Raw genomic sequence first — 22,226 nt, forward strand, 5'->3', positions numbered from 1 at the left:
GTAAGGAATAAAAGTAAGAAATCCAATAAGAGGAAAAATGACACCAAAAATTTATTAAAATATAATTTATTTTAATAAAGAAAAATCTTCAGACCAAACTACTTGAATGAAAAGGGATTGAATGCTAACCAGAGCACTTGGAAAGAGAATACAGAGAGCAGATTCCGGTTCTACAGACCTATATCTTGTCCTTTCCTAATCCATTGCCATTATTTTAATCCTGGCTTTCAACTGATTTATGGTATTACATGAGTCCAATTATAACATTATAACATAAATAAAATTGGCTCCTTGACTCCATTCCCTCCCTCCTCTGATTTGTATTGTACCTGTTTTCAGATATCACTTTTGAAAATGGTTTTCATTATGTCCCCAATGGTTTCAAATGATTGCAGTCTAAATTGCAGATTGATTCAGCTAGAATTCAAGGCTTTCCACAACCTTGTCTCAATACAATTTTTTCCCATTTTCATTCTCTCATTTTTCTCCACTTTATAGGCCCTCTGATTCATGGACTCCTTGCTGTGTCCTTAAGTGTATCTTGAGATTTGTGAGCCAATACAGTGAGTGAGAAAAGAAAAAAAAATCAAAATTAAATCTTTTCCTTCTCTCAGTAGAGAGGTCAAGTACAATTTCTGATGCTGTTATTGTTTTAATTATTTTTACTACATTGTATTTTATTTACGTGATCAATCATAAAGCATTTCTTCAGCATCTTCCAACTATGAAATCCATTATGTTAGGCACTGAGTATCCAAGACCAAAAGTGTATTTAAGCAAGTAATTCATGAAAATCTATGCCAATCTAATTAAAACAGCAGGGAACTCTAGGTGACAGATGAAAAGAAGCATGGCCCAACAAATCAGACTACCACTACCACCTCTTCCCTCAAACCCAGATGAAGACAGCCCAGGACCAGTACCAGTCTGGTACACTCAGACATCAATCTGGGAAACAGTCCCTGTGGAGACAGGTGCTAAAGTCAAGATTTAGCGTACAAAGTTCTTGCCATCAAAGACTTTGGTAGTTTTACACAGTTCCACATCAGCAATAGAATTTTAAAAGTGGGAATTGTATCAGAGGAGAAGCAATGTTCAAGGACAATGGCACCTTCCATCTGACTTGAAGCTAAAAGCTTCCACATATGTTTGTTTTCCCATGTGGGCATCTTGAGAGAGGAGGGATTGTCTTTTCTATTTGTATCCTCAGTACTTTGCACATAGTTAAGTTCTTAATAAATGCTTTGTTAATTCATTCAATATCTATTATGTAAACTTACTGAACATAAAAACACAACAAAGGATAGTTTAGTTTCACAGAGCTTACATCTTACTCTCTTCTGAGAGAATACAACGTTTATACAGACAAGTTAATATAAAATGTATATAATGTAAGTAAAGAATATAAAGTGTAAGTAAAGTATATATAAAGTAAGTAAATATATTACCAATAGGAAATCAGGAAAATCTTCATGAAGAAAACTTCAATTTCATGAGGAATGAGAGGATTCTAGGCATTGGGAATAGATTACAGGTATTTAATAGGGTAGTAGAATGATATTCTTTAGCAAAAGAATGGATTCATTTTGGGATTTCTTGAATTTTAGATGTCTTTGATTTATCCAGGTAGAAATATCAAGTTGATAGTAGATGTTGCAGCAGGAAATAAGAGTAGTTAAAAACCAAAACAAAACATGGATAAAGTAATTAGAAATGGTGCTTGGAATTACTACACCCTCCTTTGTCTTTGTAGATCTATAGATCTAGTTTTGCTGAAATAGGTTTTGCTATTCAAAAGACTTTGTCATTGTTGTTCAATTGTTTTCAGTCCTGTCTTGACTCTTCATGGCCCTGTCTGGAATTTTCTTGGCAAATAGGAATTTCCATTTCTTTCTCCAATTCATTTTAAAGATGGAGGAACTAAGAGAAATAGGGGTAAGGGACTTGCCTAAACATCTAAGGCCAGATTTGAACTCAGGAAGATGAGTCTTTCTGACTCCAGACCTAATCCTCTATCAACTGTACCACCTAGTTGCCTTGTTCAAAAGCCCTATCAGAAGGAATTTTGGGGCTGCCAGAGGTAGCTTATGTTAGCTTTACAATAATTTACTCTTTCACCACTTTCTCTCATACTTCTATCTGCTCTCATTGCAATCTGGTTTCACCTGATGATGGAGTAATTCTCTTTGCACTTTTAATTTTTGCCTCAGTGGTCTTGGAGGAAAGTTGGGATTCTATGTTCTTTCTTTAACCCCATCATTCAACAATTTATCATCCTTTGCATTTTTTATGATTAAAATTTTTCATCCTTAGAGATTATGGTGATTATCTATGATGTCTTAAATCATTCTTTCTCATTTCCCAAAGAATTTCATATCTGACTCACTGTCTTCTTCTCTTTCCCAATTCCTGATCAATGAACTTCTTGAGCTTTCTAATGCCTTTGGTCCTATTTAGTACTCTCTCTCCTGAATACTCCCTCTTCTATGGGTTTTTATGATGCTATTCTCTGGTTCTCCTCTAATCTGATTAGTCTTTCTCTTTCCCTTTTATTGGCTTATCATCCATATCATACCACTGATTGTGGATATTCTTTAAGGCTCATTCCAGGGTCCTCTTTTTTTTTTTTCTGTCCTCTTATAATTGGTAACTTCATCAGCTCCACAAATTACCATTTGTATATAAAGAATCCACAGATTGATATATCCTGGGACTGATCTGTCTCCTGAAATTCATTCGGTTATAATCCATATTATAAAGCTCATGAAGTAATTTTCCTTAAATGCATATGTGTTCAAATGAATCACCAGTCAATAATAACTAGTGGTTCTGTATTGCCTCTTTAGTTTAGTTTAAAATATAAATTACTTAATTTGACTTTTGGAGCCTTTCGCAAGCTGACCCCAATATAGTTTTCCTTGAATTTTTGGATAGAAGAAAACTTTCAGATCTAGAAATCTACTTATATCTCTTTTGAGCACCAGTAACACAAACTCATTTCTTTTTGGAGTTTCCCTCTCATTGTTGAAGATACCACCATCTCTCTGTTCATCCAGGTCAATAACTTTGCTGTTATCCATGAATGCTCTTTCTCACTCACCCCACATATCCATTTAATTGCCAAATTGCATTGATTCTCTGTCTATAACATCCCGCAAAATCCCTACACTTATAGAGAGAATCATTATCCCATTTCGGGCCTTCTTCACCTTTTGCCTAGATAATTTCTATGTTACCCTAATTGGTCTTCATGACTCAAGTCTTTTCCTCTCTTCAATGTACCTTCCACCCAGCTATTTCCTAAAGCACATATTTAACCTTGTCTTTCTTATAAACCAGAACAGGACTGGTCTAACAACTTGTGAATGGACAAATTGAACAAAGTAGACTGGAGACAGGAAAGAGTAATCAAACAGAAGCTTAATTAATTTCAGTATAAGGAAAACACATTTGTAAACTGATGACCTCCTAAAGAAGGTTTGTGGCTTGTGGCACAGGTAGAGCTTTTATATATGAAAACTCAAAACACAGTTTTTTAGGTTTTGAATAAACAGTTACCATGACAAGGCCATCTATGCAGTTATTTTTGAGACAGTATCGGAGTTCTTGGGTCCTTTGGAAACAGTCCCTAATCCTTTGTGGATTGTTTTAAGTCTTTAGAGTAATTGAGCTATATGATCATTCAGTGGGGAACAGAACTAGAGTCGGCATGGCAGGAACAGGAACAGGAGTGCAGCCCTAATTTAATTCACTTAGCTGTTACAAGTGTGGGAGTTGTTCATGCTATCAGGAAAGATAATTGATAGCTTTCTATTGCAGCATGATAACTCTTTCTGGATCTCAGATCTCTGGGAATAAGGAAGTTCCAACAAATCTAAATAGTTATCAATTAATATAAAAATCTCTCAGAGAACAGTTGATGCTGGTCAAAACAATACATTTTTTCCAGAGAATGAGACTCTCCAGAGGATGAGTACAATGGGTTGTTGTTATGCCAGGCTCATGCACAGCCTGTTTTCTAGGCATTAGTTCTCAAAAAATAAGGTATTTCCTGACATCTCTGCATTCTCTTATTTAAACGACTCTAGGGATTCCTTGTTATCTCTAGCATAAAAAATGAATTCTCCCATTTAAAGTGCTGTATATGATTTAAAGCTAAACTTAGCATCCTTTTCTACATTTCCAGTTTTATCACACATTATTCCCCATTCTGCATTCTGATGTCCAGGAAAAAATTAGACTTCTTTTTATTCCTTACAAAGAGCTCAAGCCAGGGCTTTAAATCTCAAAATGAGGAATTTGTAGTTTATGGTAAAGGTGATAGAGTCATTTAATGCTCTTGAATGACATTGTGAAACCATGCTTCTAAGAATAACATTTTGACAGCTTTGCTTAAGTCCTCTATCAATCTCATTTGTCATCATCATCATCATCATCATTATTTTAGACTCGATGTTATTTCTATTTAAATGATAGTTATTGTAGGCTAATTTTACTTGTCTTTTTGTCAGTAGTGTCTATAAAATTATACCTGACAATTGGAGAATTTGTTGAGATTTTAAGATTGCTTAAAAATAGGTTCATATTTCCTGCTAGTCAACAAACATTTATTAATCATTTACTATGTGTCAGACACTACTCTAAATAATGATTATACAAAGAAAAGCAAAAATATAGTACATTCTTTAAAGGAACTCACATTCTACCATTCCTTTTGCCAATTGTTATTATTGAGACATTTTTTAGTTGTGCCCCACTCTTTATGATCTCATTTGGGGTTTTCTTGGCAAAGATTCTGGAGTGGTTTGCCTTTCCCTTTTCCAATTATTTTTTAGATGAGGAAATAAGCAAACTAAGTGATTTACCCAGAGAAATACAGTAAATATCTGAGGATGGATTTAAACTCATGAAGAAGAATTTTCCCGACTACAGGCCTTACATTCTATCTACTGTGCCACCTAACTGCTCCTCGCATTTTATAAAGTACTTTTAATAAAATATTCGATTGATTGATTCATTGATCCTTGTGTATACTGCCCTGCTAAAGTCTGGTCATATAAAAAGAAACTATAACAAGAAACACATATACACACATCTATATTTTATCCTTTGCATAATGAATGTTATTTGAGAATTTGGGAACATTTGGGAAATCAATGTTTGGTTCAGAGGGGAAATTGATGCAAATTTTACAAATATACAACTAGTAGAATAACTTAAATATTAACTAAGACTGTAGCAGTTCCAAAATAGGTAAGGCTATTTAATGAATTAATATGTAATTTTTGAGTATTAGTTATTTTTGACCATAATGCTATATAGATTATGTCCATTCTTACATAACTAAAACATTGTTACCATAACTACATATTCTGCAATGTAAATATTTTTGATAAATCCATCTCTCTTTCTTTCTAGCTTGCACATGCAGTGGTCATGCAAATATTTGTCATATGCACACAGGAAAATGTTTCTGTACAACTAAAGGAATAAAAGGAGATCAGTGCCAGTTGTAAGTATAAATGACATATATTTGGAAATTTTATTGATACATTTTTAATAGAATCAATTTAACTTTTTAAGAGCCTTAGTTTGCTCTTTAGCAAAATTACCTTCTCTTACATTTGTGCTTAATTTTTGTTGAAAGCAACCTCATGCAGCATCAACTTTCTAATTATCTCAGTTTGTAATATTGGAGTTTTCTTTAGCTCTTCCCTCTCACTCTTCCCTGGTGTACAATAGCTTGTCAAGTCTTATGATATGTACATCATTCACTTCAATCTTTATCTCTTCATTTACATGGCCACCACCCTAATTATTAGTTGTTATCTGGATTACTACGTAGCTTCCTAGTTGAAACTTATCTTTAATTCTTTACCCTCTTCACACTTTCTCCCAAAATGAGAAGTAGATCTATTACAACTGAGGAAAATAAAGCAGACAGGGTTGAAGTGATTTGCCTAAGATCACACAGATATTCAGTCAATGTCTTGAAGTGTCTTTTAAATTCCAGGCCCAGCACTTGGTGCAATATGGCATTACCAGTGGCTTTACCATCATGATAGAGTCCTCAGTGGTTCCTTATTGCATCTAAGTAAAATTCAGTCATTAGCGTGGTATTTAAAGTCTTGAACAATGTGATTTCAAGCTATCTTTCCAAATTCATTAAACATTACTTTCCACCACTAACTTTACCACTAATCCAGACTAGCAAATTGTGGTTTCTGTGCCATTGCTTTGGTTATATTTGTGGTGGAATGCATGTTCTTTTTTTTTTTTTTAATTTAATAGCCTTTTATTTACAGGATATATGCATGGGTAACTTTACATCATTAACAATTGCCAAACCTCTTGTTCCAATTTTTCACCTCTTACTCCCCACCCCCTCCCCCAGATGGCAGGATGACCAGTAGATGTTAAGTACATTAAAATATAAATTAGATACACAATAAGTATACATGACCAAAACGTTATTTTGCTGTACAAAAAGAATCAGACTCTGAAATATTGTACAATTAGCTTGTGAAGGAAATCAAAAATGCTGGTGGGCATAAATATAGGGATTGGGAATTCAATGTAATGGTTTTTAGTTGGAATGCATGTTCTAAGGAGCATGAGTTAGCTTGGCTGCTGGTGTTTACTGGCACAAGATTTCCTTGACCATGCATATTCCCTATATGTGCCTCCCTCTGCTGATACCCTTATTTATAGGTGATTGTGCCTTTGTGTTATTTGGCTGAGTGGTGGTGGATACTAATCTCCCTTGCTATTCATTTTACTATGCTATTTAATCTGAATTTTGCTTTGTGGAAAACAACAAATAAATGGGATAGATCAGTCTATTTTGTTGAAGTTTCATTTTCTGTCCCAGTAACTTTCTTTCTTTAAAAGTACCAGTTTCTGGCTATCCGTGTGCATTGTTTTACTCATTCAAACATAATCAGTCCTTTTATTTGCTTTTGCATTTGTGTCCTCAGTGCTTAACACGAAGCTTAGCATATAGTAAATCCTTGATAAATATTTTTTTATTCATTTAATCAATCAAGTTATGAAATCTAATTGAAGCCTTTTGGAACGAAAAAAATTTTTTTTTTTTACTTTTTCCTTCCAAATCCTTGTTGGAACGCTCTCCTACCTCTAGAAATTATCCATTTACATAAAAGCCCCATGGGTTTTTTGTTTTTGTTTTTGTTTTTTTGGGGAGAGGCTGCCTTCACATCTCCAGTCCTTACCATAGTAATTTTCCACATACATAACAGACATATAATAAAAACTTGTTGGACTAGACTAGAAATTTAGATTATATAAGTAAAGTGCTTTATAAACCTTAAAATACCATGTAAGTGTGAGAAAAAAATTGCTTTTCCTTCTTAATTTTCCTCTATGCTTTTATATCATGATAGTAGTTGAAATGTGAAATATCTGTTCCTTCAAGTAAAACTTATAAAAACATCTTTCAGTCATTTTAAACTTTCTACCTAGTCTTTTGTTAATTTGAAGTTCCTTTGGAACAGAATTTCTTAACTTGAGATCAGAAATCTGTAGACACATTTCAGGGAAGCTATGAACTTGGATGGAAAAAATGAATCTTTATTTTCACTATTTCTAATTGAAATTTGACTTTTCCTAGACTATAAGTACAATACTGTTAAGCTTCACCACACTGCCAAATCATCTGTGACCAAAAAAGTTAAGAATCCTGGCTTTAAGATAATCCTATTGACTCATTAACTGGCTCTTTATATTTTTCTCATTTCTATATTTATTCAATTTACATATGGCTACTATTTTAGCAATTTGGATTTTACCTTAGTTGACTCTCAGCTTATTCTTTACTTTTTTATTGATTAGTTGTATCTTGTCTTTTATTTTTAAATTGTCTTTACCCAGATGCTTATATTTCTTTTACCTTAATATTATGTGAAGCAACTTATTTTTTTATATTTCCTTCAATTAGAATTAAAGATATCATTCCTAATATTTATTGTTTTGTGTTTTTTTCTTTTATCCAAAGATTAAATAATTTCTATGCAAATCAAAATGTGATAAAAGTTTTAAAATACAATAAATATTGTTAAAACTTTTAAGACATAGTTCTGATAATATTTAGAAAACAATTTAAATCAATACTTCAACTGTTTGTTCAGCTTATTTTGGTTCAACATAGGCTGCTAACCATAAGTAGTACGATTTTAGTTTGGTTTATTTCTGAAAATGACTTGGATCATATACTGCATGGATACTCAAATGTCATTTAGTACCTTTTACAGTTGAGGAAACTGAGGCCTAATTGCCTTATCCATGGTCTCATAGGAAAGAAGTATTAGAGCTGGGATTTGAAGACATATCCAGCACTTGACTGGCCTTTATAATATTTATCATTAATAGTCTGTATTTTGAGGCAGCAAATTGAAGACCAAGGATGTTTGGAGAAGATGAAAAAGATAGCATTACTGATGTGAATGTTGGCTCTTTTTGTTATGTTCTTTTTAATTTTTTTTTGAAATATAGATGAACATTAGATTTCTATCATTATTGTCTATGTTTGCAAATACAGATTTATAAGAATTCATGAATGTAGGATTTTTAAAAAATATATTTTTATTTTAAGTGAAATATTGAAAAAAAAGTGAAACATTGGTTCTAGATGCCTTGGTATTGAAAAATGAGATACGTCATTTTTTTTGCCCTCTTATTATTTGTGATTGTTTATAATACAAAAAACCCAATACTATTATTAAGACTAATACAATGTTATTGAATGTTAACATTTAACCATTCAGTTGTTAAAGTGAAACGATCCCCTCCCCATTAGAATCAACTAGCTACTATATAAAGTGCCTTTCACAGAATCAGAAAAGACAATATTTAGATTAGACTTTATTTCCATTCTCAACTTTGTCAGCTGTGTAATACCTTTAGAGGCAATATGGTATAATGGATAGAGCTTTAGACACAGAATCAAGAAGGCCCTTGATTTGATTTATACTTCAGAGACCAGTCTCTGAACATATAACCTCTCATAAGTCCTTTCTTGGCATGGTAGACAGAAAATTGAATTCAGAATTTTTTCAGCTCTTGCTTCCGACACATACTGGCTGTGCTGCCCTGGGTAAGTCATTTGATTCAGGCCAATCCTCTATCTATTTAGGTTTTGTGTTAGAATAAAATGAGACATACACAGATCATTCAGCAGTTAAAAAATAAAGTTTATTTAGCCATAGCATATAGAGGATATAGATTCAGCCTCTCAGTCTTTCCTACCCCACTCCCCACTCCCTTGTGGAAATGTATGGTAAGTAGGGTACAAGGTTACTCAGGTATTTTTGGGATATCCAGCATGTAAGAAATATCTGTATTCCATGTGGTTGAGCATTTTTATTCCCATAGAGGACCAGGAAGTAACTCAATATTACAAGAGAGAACCAGATAATCACATCTAGGGAGATGAACCTTGAGTTTCACTTGTAGGTATTCCTTGGAGTGGAGGGTGGGGGCATAATAAGCAGAATGAACTTATACTGCTAGTGATCTTACTACAGTAGCCCAGATAGCTCTCTAAGCTATAAAGTTGTTGAACACTCATTTACTTATTTTGTAGTTTTTATCATTTGCCTACTTTAACAAAATCCATATAGAAGAGAGGTTACTTAACCTCACCTGAACTGAGTTCTTTTATATGTGGAAAAGGTGATATGTCATCTTAATGGATTTTAGGTTCTCTGCAGTACCTTGCAGATCTTTAATATTGAAATATAAAAAATAGAGTATTTTAAATGTTTTAATTTATTTTTTTAACATTCCAGCAAGTCATAAAAAGTTTATGCAGTAGTGTGCATAACTAAATTTTAGAAATGATATCCATAGATTAAATAATTTCTATGCAAATCAAAATGTGATAAAAGTTTTAAAATACAATAAACATTGTTAAAACTTTTAAGACATAGTTCTGATAATCTTTAGAAAACAATTTAAATCAATACTTCAACTGTTTGTTCAGCTTATTTTGGTTCAACATAGGCTGCTAACAATAAGTAGTACGATTTTAGTTTGGTTTATTTCTGAAAATGACTTGGATCATATACTGCATGGATACTCAAATGTTTTTATATTATTTTTCTTATATTATTTGTTCTATTTTGAGAAATTAAAGTAATACTGCCTTTTGTATATGTCTGTGATTATTAAAGAAAGTAGGTAAATATGTTTCCATGAAATAAAAGGCTCTTTGGGGAAAAAAAATCATGCTTTAGATACTATCATTATCCTCATTCATAAATTTCTGTATGAAATTTTATTCTCAATTCAATTACAGAATGCTTTTTGACTAGTTCTCTAATTTATTAACAAGAAAACTGTTGAACTTTTGTGATTGGATAACGTTCTCTATGCTATCACTTATTATCTTAGGCCACTAGAGGGCACTAAAGATTGATTTTATTGTTAATTTTCTCCCGCAAAAGAGAACAGTTAACAATTCAAAAAGAGTTACAATGCAGATTTCTTTTATTTTATACTTTTAGGGAGTAGCATTATTTCTGAAGTACTTATACTACTTGTGATATCCACAAAGTAGCAAATTTAAATAATAAATGCTCTGGCTTAATAGATTGTTACCCCAATTAATAAAAGCAAAACTCATCAACTCTCAACTTTTTTTTTTTAAACACCATCCTTTGATTACATAGTCACAATTTGATATGTGATGAGTAAAAAAAGTTTGAGAAACACAGTTTCTGGGTAGTGACATATTAACAAGATCAATAGGTTATTAATAAAAGGATGGTTTTGGGGATGTCTTTCATTACAATGAGTTAATATACCTTTCATAAAAATAGGTGTTCCATGGTGTCACCTTTGGAGAGAGAAATTATCTCTATACTCAGAACAAGTTGGCTCTGTACATAAAAGGATCTGTTTCCATCCATGCTTGAATAGAATTCAATGGGCTTCCCCATCTTAGAGTAAATTCCTTGTAAAGTAGGTGGGAATTGGCCAAGATTGAGAAGAATGAATTCAGTCTCATTATCAGTAAAGTTCTTTAAGAGATTGAAGTTTTAAAGGACATTAAAAAAGGGGGAGAGTTCTGATATTAGTAATCATTTCTCACATTATGCTTGTTTTGACCTTGTAATTGTAATCTGTGAACTATTGCAAGGGTTGGGGTGCATGTGTGTAGAGGGGGAGGTTGATAGAGAATTTGATTGGAAGTTAGGGTACCTAACCAGCAAGATAATATTGAGCAAGTTACTTAATTTTGATTTTCTGTGTGCACCAAAGCTTATTTTTTTTTCTATGTAATTGATGTGTGGGTTCTTAATTTAAATATTCACAACTTGCCATAAAATGTTTTGGATTTTTTTGTTGTGTGTTCAGGAAGCCATTTCAGCATTGAATCTCTAATTTATTAAATCTAAAGTAAAAAATTCTCATGAACAGTTCAGAGAGGAGAAAGTTAAGCTTATATTTCTGTCAAGAATCCTATCAATTATATGGTCATTGATGTAAAACTACTCTTTTCCTCTTAATTTTTAATTTATTAAATGTGCCATTCATATTCTTTTAGGGACAATGATTTTAGGATATCAGACAGACCAAATAAATATAAATAAATCTATATTTCATATCATATTTTTTCATATAAATCATATTTTAAAAATATTTATTTAAAAATATTTTAAAAAATAGGTATATGATTTCAAAGTGAAAATTACAAAAAACTGTAGTGGAAAAAGTACCACTTTTAAAACAGCCAGGCCTTTCTTTGATGTGTTAGTTTAAAAAAAAAAAAGAAAAGAAAAAGAATTGATTTTGAATATATAAAGATGTACTAATGAAAATCTTTACTTTTATGATGTTTTTACTCATTAAGACAAAATTGAGCTGAAATAATAAAAAATCTTAGCAAATAAAATGAATGTTTAATGACTGTGATACTTGAGAAACAAAGTACAAATTCATTTAAAATCCCTCTCCTAAGTTCTGACTTTTGATTTTGTACCTCTGAACATCCTTTTGGGGCACACTGATGCACTTTGAGATTCATTTTGGAATGAGAAGGATACTGGCAATAAAATGAGAATCCTGTCTTGCTCTCAAGCCAAGGAAAGCCCTAGGGTAAATTTAGTAGCCTGTATATGACTCAGATGAAACTTCTTCACCATTTTTAATTCAATAAACATTGATTAACTACCCATGATGTGTAAAGCTATGTGGGAAACATTTGCAAACAATGACAAATATAAACAAAGAAATAATTGGGATACAAGAAAAGTAGACATAAGGAGAAAAGAAAGATTCAAGCAAGGTGTAATAATGTATTTGAGGAGGGTGAAATTAGTTTTACCTCCATAAATGACAGATCAAGAGATATCAGAGAAAGTATCAAGGAGAATATCGATTTTGAAGGAAACAGAGAGACATGAATAGATTGAGACTGTGGGAGAAATGTCTCTTCCAAAGACAAAGAAAGTGCTTGAGTAAAGATCCAGAGAGAGGAGAGGGCTGGGAAAGAATCAGAAATAGAGATCATCTTAGTTTAGTTGTAATGTAGAATATATGATTTTAAGACAACCAATTCAGTTAAAAATGCATTTAATGAATACTTCTTATATGTAAATTTTATGTTTATAAATTTTATAATTTGCAAAGTGCTTTATATACATTATCTCATTTGATCTTCCCAATAACCCTGAAAAGTAGATGCTATTAATATCTCCATTTTGCAGATGAGAAAACTGAGGCTAAGAAAGGTTAAGTGTTTTTACTCAAATAAAATAAAAAATAGTCCCTATCTCAAGGATCTTATATTCTCTTGGAAGTGTGGGGAATGGATTGTAAACAAATAAGCAAAAAAAAAAACAACACAATAATTTGGGTAACTATAGGAGAATAAGAAGTGATAACTTATAAGAGAATGAGAAATAAAAAGTTGGATCAATATGATAAAAGGTTTAAATATAAGGATTTTGAATTTCTGCTTTATTTGGTTGGGATAGAGAAAGATTTCTGAGGAACAAAGATACCTTCTCAAAAAGTGTATAAGGAAGAGAACTCAGCCAGTATTGTGGAGGGTGAATTAGAGAAAGGAAAAAAAATGAAGGTAAGACCAATTAGGAGTCTATCAGAACAATCTAAATGAAAAGAAATAATACTTTAAACTACGGAGCAATGGGGAAGGGCTCATGAAGTAATGGAAATGACAAGTTTTGTCACTTTATTTGGAGAGAGGAGAAGGGTTAAAAATGGAATTAGAGGTTATGATCTTATGTGATGGGATGCAGAATGGTGGAACTGTGAACAGATACAGACTAGTTGGGAGAAGGGGATATAGAACAGGGGAGCTGAGCAGTTCAGTTTTGGATAAAATGGAGTTTAAAGTTCCAGTAGGCCATGCAGGCTGAGATAGCCAGCAGATACTGAAAAAATGAGACTGCAGGTATAAGAAGAAATTGGGAGTTAGATTTAGATAGAGAATTGGGAGTCATTTATAGATGATTGAAGTTATGAGAGTAACTTGCCAGTAAAGAGAATATAAAGAGAAGAGAGGACAGAATAGGATAGAACATTGGGATATACCAATTTAAGGATCAAAAATAAGATCAAAGATGAATAAATAATAGGGACTAAAGTGGAAAAGAAGAGAGAATCAGGTGAGTACAGATTTATAGAATTTAAAGGTTGAAGGGATAGTTGAAGGATATTTCTTGTTCTGAAGGTAAGAAACTGAGTATTAAAGGGGCTAATTGTCCTCAGTGTCTCATCTGATAGTAAATAGTAGATCCAATAGTTTTCTACTATACCACATTGGAACAGTAATTTACCAGAATAAGGATGTCACATTCACATATTATTTCAGGATTTTTGAAGTTAAAAAACTTTCACATAGTGAAATCATTTTGGTCTTCTTTAAGAATGAAAAACAACAACTAACTTATTTCTAGTATAGGAAACTAGGAAACTCAGACATTATTATTTCCATTTTATAAATGAACAATCTGAGATTTGGCAAGAAAATGTGATTTGCCCATGGTCCCAGAAAATGAAAGCTAAGACTCAAACCCAGGTCTCCTAATTCAGCACCTCCTGCTTCTACACTATACTAGGCATCCTCTCTCAAGAGATAAGAGGACATAGAAATTCAAAGGTATTAATTATCTATCATGTCTGATACTGGAGACCATTCAAAGTAGATGAAAGCAGGAGAAAGAAAAAAAATAGCTATTATATTTAGATGTCAGCAGATCAGTCAATCAGTCTGTAAATATTTATTAATCATCTGCTCTGTGTGAGGCACTGTGCTAAGCACTAGGCACAGTTACTTTGGAAGGAGCTGGTTCAATAAAGTTCTGGGGATGGAAGACATATTGTAGGATGTGGAGAAATAAGATTATGCTAATCAGGTAGAGAAAATCCCTGCAGTATTCATTAGAAGTATTGAGATTTATAATAAAACATGATGAGGAAAAACCATTGTTCTCAAAAGCCATAAAAATATATTGTAGAGCTATATGTTTGGAAGACAACTTGTTTTTATATATGTTTTTGGAATATTATTCAATGAATACATATATTTTTAAATGACAGCATTACATTGTAACACAATATCATTGATGTTCCATATAGTTTTCACATTATGGAATGTTGAGCCCTTAAATTTTGCCTTAGAACTTCTGTCATTCTGTGTGTGTGTGTGTGTGTGTATGTGTGTGTGTGTGTATGTGTGTGTGTGTTTGTTTTCTGAGTCAGCTTTGTGCAATAATTCTTTATCATTCATGAATTCAGGTGGTTTAACTTATTTTTTCATGTTACATTTCATTTTTTTCATACAATTTGAATCAACAATTTAAATTCATGTTCTTGCCTCTGGTTCAACACTTCATAGTAAATCAAATATTGCATATTATTAAAAAAAAAAACCCAAAACTTCCAAAATATACATTTTAACTGAAAAAAAAATAAAATCAAAGATTGTAAAATCAAAGATAGAACAGTCATAAAATAGAAGTCATAAAATATTTAATTTTCTACCTATCAGAGGAGAAAGATACATCAAAAATCAATTTAGTAAACATTTATTAAGCCCTTGAATATGCTGAGTAAGATCCTAGATTCAAACTTTAGGTGGTATGAAAAATATATAACTATTTTTCAGTCCCTCAGTCGATCTATAATTTCATTAGTATGAGTACTTCCAATTCTTACCCATCCATACCTTTTTTCTGCATAATACTTTGTCCACATATTTCTTTAAGTCTTCTGTAGAGGATTTACCTTGGCAGTCTTGAAAGAGATGACATAAGCAATACAAAATAAAGCCTGAGAAGTCCTTAAGAGAAAGAGGAACAAAGTGTTATATGAGATCTAGGTAATGGGGGAAGGGATGCCACTACCAATTAAGTAGTGAAGTGGATAGTATTAGGCCTGAAATCAAGGAAAATATGACTTCATATCTGGTCTTGCTCACTTCCTAGCCATGTGATCCTGGGGAAGTCACTTAACGTGTTTGCTTCAATTCCTGAAAGTAGCATTACTTATTTCTCAGAATTGTTGGGGGGTTTAAATAAAAATATTTGTGAAGTACTTAGTATAGTGACTGGTACAAAATAGGTACTATATAAATCTTTATTCCTCTCCTCTCCCCGTTCTTATTACTGATTGGGAACAGGGAATGTTTCCTGGATATTTAATAAATATTTGTTGGCTTGGAGATGATACATAACTTGGGTTTGAATAGTCATTAGTTTGGTATAAAGGAAAGGAGGAGTGATATAAAATCAAACTACAAAAGTAAGAAGTGTGCCAGATCATGGAAAGCCTTGAGAACCAGAAAAGGAGTTTGAATAAGCCTCAGGACACAGTAATGAGTATACCTAAGTGAATAGAAAGTTTATTGAGCATATATTTGCTGTGGTATCTGTATTTCCAGCACCGTGAAGCTACATGGTAGCAGATATATAGCAGTATTACACACATTATAGAGGGTCTTAAAATAAGTGTTTACTTAGTTATGATGTCACAAATTTAGTGTTAGGTGAAGTTAAAGTTAAGAAAATTCCTTGTACTAATAATAAGCAGGACAAAATAAAATTTCCAAGCATATATTCCTCCTCTAGTTTCTTTTTCTTTTGTCTCTAAACTTCATTATGTTAGTAATTTTGAAGGTAGTAGTTAATTGTATTTACAAGCAGTGAATTGAATGTGAAATTGTGACTTGTGGGCACAAAGAGGAACTAAGATTTAAAAATAATGATCCTAAAAATGCACTCACACATTGAAGGAGAAAAATAATCCCTAGAAGAGTCCTGCAGAGCTTTACAAGTTCTAACGTAATCCCCCAAAGGAAAGATTTTCTAAAATAACATTTCTTTAAAGTATTTATGTATTGAAAAGCTTAATGACTGAATGAGGAGAAAAATATTTAAAATATTAGTTTAAGAAAGAGAATGACATCTGTAGTATTATAATCCATAAGTTTATGAAAGCATAAATTCTTTTTTAACTTTCCTTCCGCATACCAGGATAGTCCATATATAATCAATGTGTTAGTCATTGCTTGTCTTCACCAATAATTTCACCCTAATCTTTCAAATTAATTAATGACTAATATATACAGGTGTTTTATCTGGACAAATCACTTAACATCTCAGAACCCAGCAACTCTCTAAAGTTGAAATAATTTTGATTTACATTGGTAGAAATAATTTCTTCTTGGGAACTTCTTACACTTAAGAAATTACAGATTGGTGTGGAGCCAAAATGACAGAGTACAGCCAGTATCACATACAAAATCTTCTGACATTTCTATCTAAATAACTTCAAAATAATATGTCAATTGAAATTCTGGAGTATAAGAGCTAATAAAAGATTAATATGAAACATTTCCATATATACAAGAAAACATGTACCCAAAAGGAAAGAAGGAAGGAAGGTAAGAAGAAAGGAAAGAATAAAGAAAGAAAAGGAAAACATTATATTTTGGTCTATATTCAGATGACATTAGTTCTTCTCTAGAGTCTGATAATATTTTTCATCCTGAGTCTTTTGGGATTGTCTTAAATTATTGTATTCCTGTGTACAGCTAAAGTCAGTCACAGTTGTTCATGGTACAATATTATTGTTACTATGGGCATTGTGCTTGCTTACTTTTTATTCTACTTGCTTCCCTTTGTATCAGTTCATATAAGTCTTTCCAGGTTTTTAACAGACTTAATTAAAACAGATAATCGGGGAAAGTGCATTTTTACTAAAAGGTATCCTAGACAGTAAAGTAATATCAATACTAAACATTTATGCATCAAATGGCAGAGCATCCAATTCTTAATGACACAAAATTAACATGTACAAAATTTGAAGGAAAGCAGGAAATTGAGGGGAAAATGTACAGTAAGTTTTTTTTAATACACATCTCATTTTTCAGAAATACTGGGCTAAAGGAACTGAGCTAAATTTATAAATATAAGAACCATTCTTCAGTTGATAAATGGTGAAAGGATATTAATAAGTAGTTTTAAAAAGAAGAAACCAGAATGATCATGTCAGATAAAAAACACTCTAAATAATTATTGATTAGAAAAATACAAATTAATTATGAGGTACCACCTCACACTTATCACTTGGTTAGACTGACAAAAAAGGATTATTACAAATGTTGGAAGGAATGTGAAAAAATAATGAAAAAAATTCACTGTCAAGGAGTTATGAATTGGTGCAATCATTCTGGAGAATACTTTGGGACTGTCATCAAAGGGTGGACTATAAACTCTAAAATACTCTTTGACCCAGCAAAATTACTGCTAGGTCTCCACTCCAAAGAAATAAAACAAAAAGGGAAAGGTACAAAAATATTTTTGTAGCAAATTTAGTGATGATAAAGAATTGGAAATTGAGATGATGCCCATCAATTGAGGAATGTCTGAGCAAATTTTGGTATATGATTATAATGGAATAATATTGTGCTAAAAGAAATGACAAACAGGATAGTTTTGGAAAAAATGTGGAAGAATTATTTGAATTGATGCATAATGACCTGAATAAAATTAGGAGATCATTGTAAACTTTACTGTATTGTAACAAACAATGATCAACTGTGAAAGCCTTAGCTTACTCTGATTAGTAGAGTGATCCAATACAGTTCTGAAAGATTTATTATGAAAAAAATTCTATCTAGAATAGGAAATAATGAACTCTGAATACAAATTGAAGTATAATTTTTCACTTTATTTTTCTTGCTTTTTTGCAGCATTGCTAACATTTGAATTATTATTACTAATATGGGAAATAAAGTATACATGATTTTACATGGATAATCAATCATGCATTCCCAATGGTTGGGGGAAGGACACAAGTGAGGGAAAGGATTTAGAATTTGAAAAAAAAAAGACTGTATAAAATAATGATGAACTGATTATAAAATAAATCTGAAGCCTTTTGAAAAAATCACAGATGCAATCAAAAACAAAAATATACAGATAGGTCTTATGACATCATTATTTTGGGGCAATTTATAGAAAAAATACTTATATGAAACTAAACATTTTTCACATGCTTTTATAAAATGCCGAGAATTTATTTGATATTACGTGAAGTGTATAACACACTTAATGCTTGATCTTAGCACAATTCCTAACATATAGTAGATGCTTAATAAATATTTATTAGTTGATGTAGTGCTTTATTTCTTACTTTTTATCAGTTTGTTTGCAAAGCTTTTAGCAAATATGCTACAGAAAACTTTCTGGACAAATTAGCAAATAAAAATAATTCATTCAGGACATATTCACTGTATTTCTCTAGGGTAATAAAGAAATTTAATCTTAGAACTCAGGGCTATCATCCTGTTTGATTATGAAATACATGATATTTTATATTTGGTTTTTTCTTTGAGTTTAGATGTAAAGGGGGGAAAATAATCTCTACATATATAAAGTAGGGTCAAATGAAAGGTTTAAAGATGGGAGATACCTGGTTATAGTTTTATATATATATATATATATATATATATATATATATATAGTTATATATATGAAGTTAGTAGAAAAGCAGTATATAGGAGAAAATAGGCATTTCTTCTAGGGAAATTACAATAATGTTTAATTAATCTCTTTTCCAGTGCATCTTCCATATAGCCTTTAACTTGATAATCCCAAATTAATAGCACAGATCCAACCAAACTATTTTCCTAATGAGGAGGCTTTAGAGACTTCCAATTTGCTTTATAGTATTCTAATTTGAAATCTAAAGAAACATAATCATAAGGTTTTAAAGTTGCAAGGGATCTCACTGATCACCTAGTCTAGCCCATATAGTAAAGACATCATCACTGTAATACAACCAGCAAATGTTCAGATCCTTCACAAAGTCTGAAATGTGTCTTTTCAGATTGATTTCACATTATTCTCTTCATATACCCTGCATTCCAGCCAAACTAGCTTACTTAATGCTCCACGGAAATATTCCCTCTCTTTCTTCTGTGACTTTTCATAAAGTATTTCCAAATTTTTAAAAATGTTTTCCCTTCTCAACTCTACCTTCTGGAATTTCTAGTTCTTTTCAAGTGATATATCCTATAAGAGGCCTTTTCTATTTTTTTCCCATTTTCCCCCATTTTTTTATGTTCTCTTAATTCTTAGAAATCAGTTCCTATTTATTTTTCATATTTATTCATCTGAGTGAACTGAATCAGTTGTATAGTTGCAGGTGCCTTACATCATATCTACTTTGCACAAGTTTTATATTTATTTATATTCTGAAGTTTGTTGGTAATTGTTTAACAACCAGATCTTGGTGCATGGAAGGCATATGCAAAATATACTCTAAAATATAATCGATGTTAATATTTGCTCCATTTTCTTAAGTTTAAGTAGTCAGCAAAACAACAAACCAATATTTATTTGAGGAACTTGTTGAATAATGGAAAATATATTTATAAAAATATATTAGACCACAATGTAGAGGGCTTTGAATGATAAGGTAAAGAATTTAACTTGTCTTATTGGCAATGGACAATTCAGGGGAGCTAGGCAGCACAGTAGATATAATGCTATGTCTGGAGTCAGGAAGATTCATCTTCCTTAGTTCAAATCTGGCCTCTAATTGTTATTCTTAGTAATCAGTATTATCTTTATTATTATTATTATGGGTAACATTTAATATAATATAACCCTGTATTTAACTAAATACAAAATATATACAAAGTAGATACCAAGTAATTTGCAAAGTAGTATATTTATAGCTGGGGATTATCAGGAAAGACCTCGTAGAGTAGGTGGTATTTAAGCAAATCTTTAAAGGAATCAAGATATTTTTAAAAAGCAGAGGTAAGGAGGAAGTGGGAGACCAGCTTGTACAAAGTCCAGAGAAATAGAAGTAATATGTAATAATTCTGAATAGGTAGTGTAGAGCCAGCTTGTGAAAGAACTTAAATGATAGTTTAAATTTTATTCTGCAGTCAATAATAGTAAGTTTTTAGAAATTTTTGAGTAGGGTTGTGACAAGGCCAGAACTGTGCTTGATAAACACCAGTTTGATAGTTGTGTGAAAGGTAGATTTCAGAGAGAAGAGAATTTAACTGGGGATACCATTTGGTAACCTGAACTAGGATAGGGGCAGATTGAGTAGAGAAATGACAAATTTAAAAACAATGCTGTGGAGATAGGATTCCCCAACACTTACCAATTGTCTATGAAGGCTAAAGAATAAATACTAGATATTGCTCCAAGATAATAAACTTTTATAAAAGGAGCTACAGTCAATCATTTTAAAAATTGTTTGATTTTTCATGACTCCTTTTGGAGTTTTCTTAGCAAAGATAGTGGGATGGTTTGCCATATTTTTTCCCCAGCTCTTTGTACATATGAAGAAACTGAGTGACTTGCCCAGATATTAAGTGTCTGGGGCCATTTGAACTTAGGCAGCTAAGTTTTCCTGCCTCCAGGCCTAGCATTTTATCCAATTTGTTATCTGCTTTCTTGGAACTATGGTAATCTATGGTAGTATTTTCAATGGAAATAGTAAAATGATGAAGAAAGGTAGCTATTGGGGATTATTGTGGAAAAAATCATGAATTATGTTTTGGACATGTGATATTTAGGATTTTTATAAGGCATTAAATTATCTAATATACATAAAAAGAAATGAGATTAGGTGATTAGAAAGATAACTTCCTCTTCTAAAATTTTGATTATGAAAGTGGTCTGTTAAGAACCTTACTGGGGGCTGTTTGCTAGATGGAATGTAAAATGAAATATTAGAAAAAAATCAATTAATAGAGAATAATAGTAAGCATGATATTAGATGATAATGGTCTGAATTTACATAATATACAGAGGTAAAAATAACAATAAAGAATGAGTCATAAATTGTTGTTTGCCAATGTATTTGTAAAATTTTGCAAAAAAGATATCCTTTAGTCAAAGTATAAATAATATTATAAAATTTTAGGCTATATTCATTTCTGGTACATCTAAGTATTCATTTCTCCTGGAGACTATTTTGGATGTCTAAAGTTTCTAATAATAGTAAAAATAACAATTACAACAATAACAATAGTTATAATTTATATGACAATTTTGGGTTTACAACATGTTTTATATATTATTATTTCATTGTATGTTCATGACAGCTCTAGGGAATAGTTTCTATTATTATTCCAATTTTACAGATGAAAAAATGGAAGCAGATGTTATATATTCCCCAAGGACACAGATCTTGGAAGTGTCTGAGGTCAGATGTGAGCTGAGGATTTCTTGACTCCAGGTCCAGCCTTCTAGCCAGTGTGCCATGTAACTGCTTCTATACAAGCTCTATAATTTAGCTATTCCTAATTTTGGATGCAGACAAGGCTAAATAAGATACTGTAATGTTGCCTATCCCTGACAAAAAAAAATCCCATGAGACTGGATATTATTTGCTGTTTTAGTTTTCTTTCACATAAATTATTTAAGATAACAGTTTAGCATATGTCAGGACTATTAGAAGCTCACATTTGGATGCCAGATTAAGAATTAAAACAGAATTTATTTGTTTTCTAGTCTAAACTCTTCATGTTATAGATGTTCAAATGAAGAAACTGAGTCTAAAGAGATTGACTTATTTGCCCATAGTCACACAGGTGGTTGGAAGTAGGATAATTTGATTCTAATTAGTACTTAGTGGGAATAATGAATTTCTTGAAGTATCTGCATTATTCAAGTTTTCATGCTTCCCATTGATATGTAACCAATTAC

General features: G+C 31.7%; 1 protein-coding gene across 1 annotated transcript in view; it reads left to right on the forward strand.

Moving 5' to 3' along the window:
* ATRNL1 (attractin like 1) overlaps positions 1-22,226 on the forward strand; it is a 1,159,225-nt gene that overhangs the window by 281,937 nt on the left and 855,062 nt on the right. Inside the window, exon 20 of the mRNA XM_031949462.1 lies at positions 5,419-5,512. Coding sequence (XP_031805322.1) covers positions 5,419-5,512 — 94 coding nt within the window. The remainder of the gene's footprint in view (positions 1-5,418; positions 5,513-22,226) is intronic.

Source organism: Sarcophilus harrisii, chromosome 2 (assembly GCF_902635505.1).
Source record: "Sarcophilus harrisii chromosome 2, mSarHar1.11, whole genome shotgun sequence".
Lineage (NCBI taxonomy): Eukaryota > Metazoa > Chordata > Mammalia > Dasyuromorphia > Dasyuridae > Sarcophilus > Sarcophilus harrisii.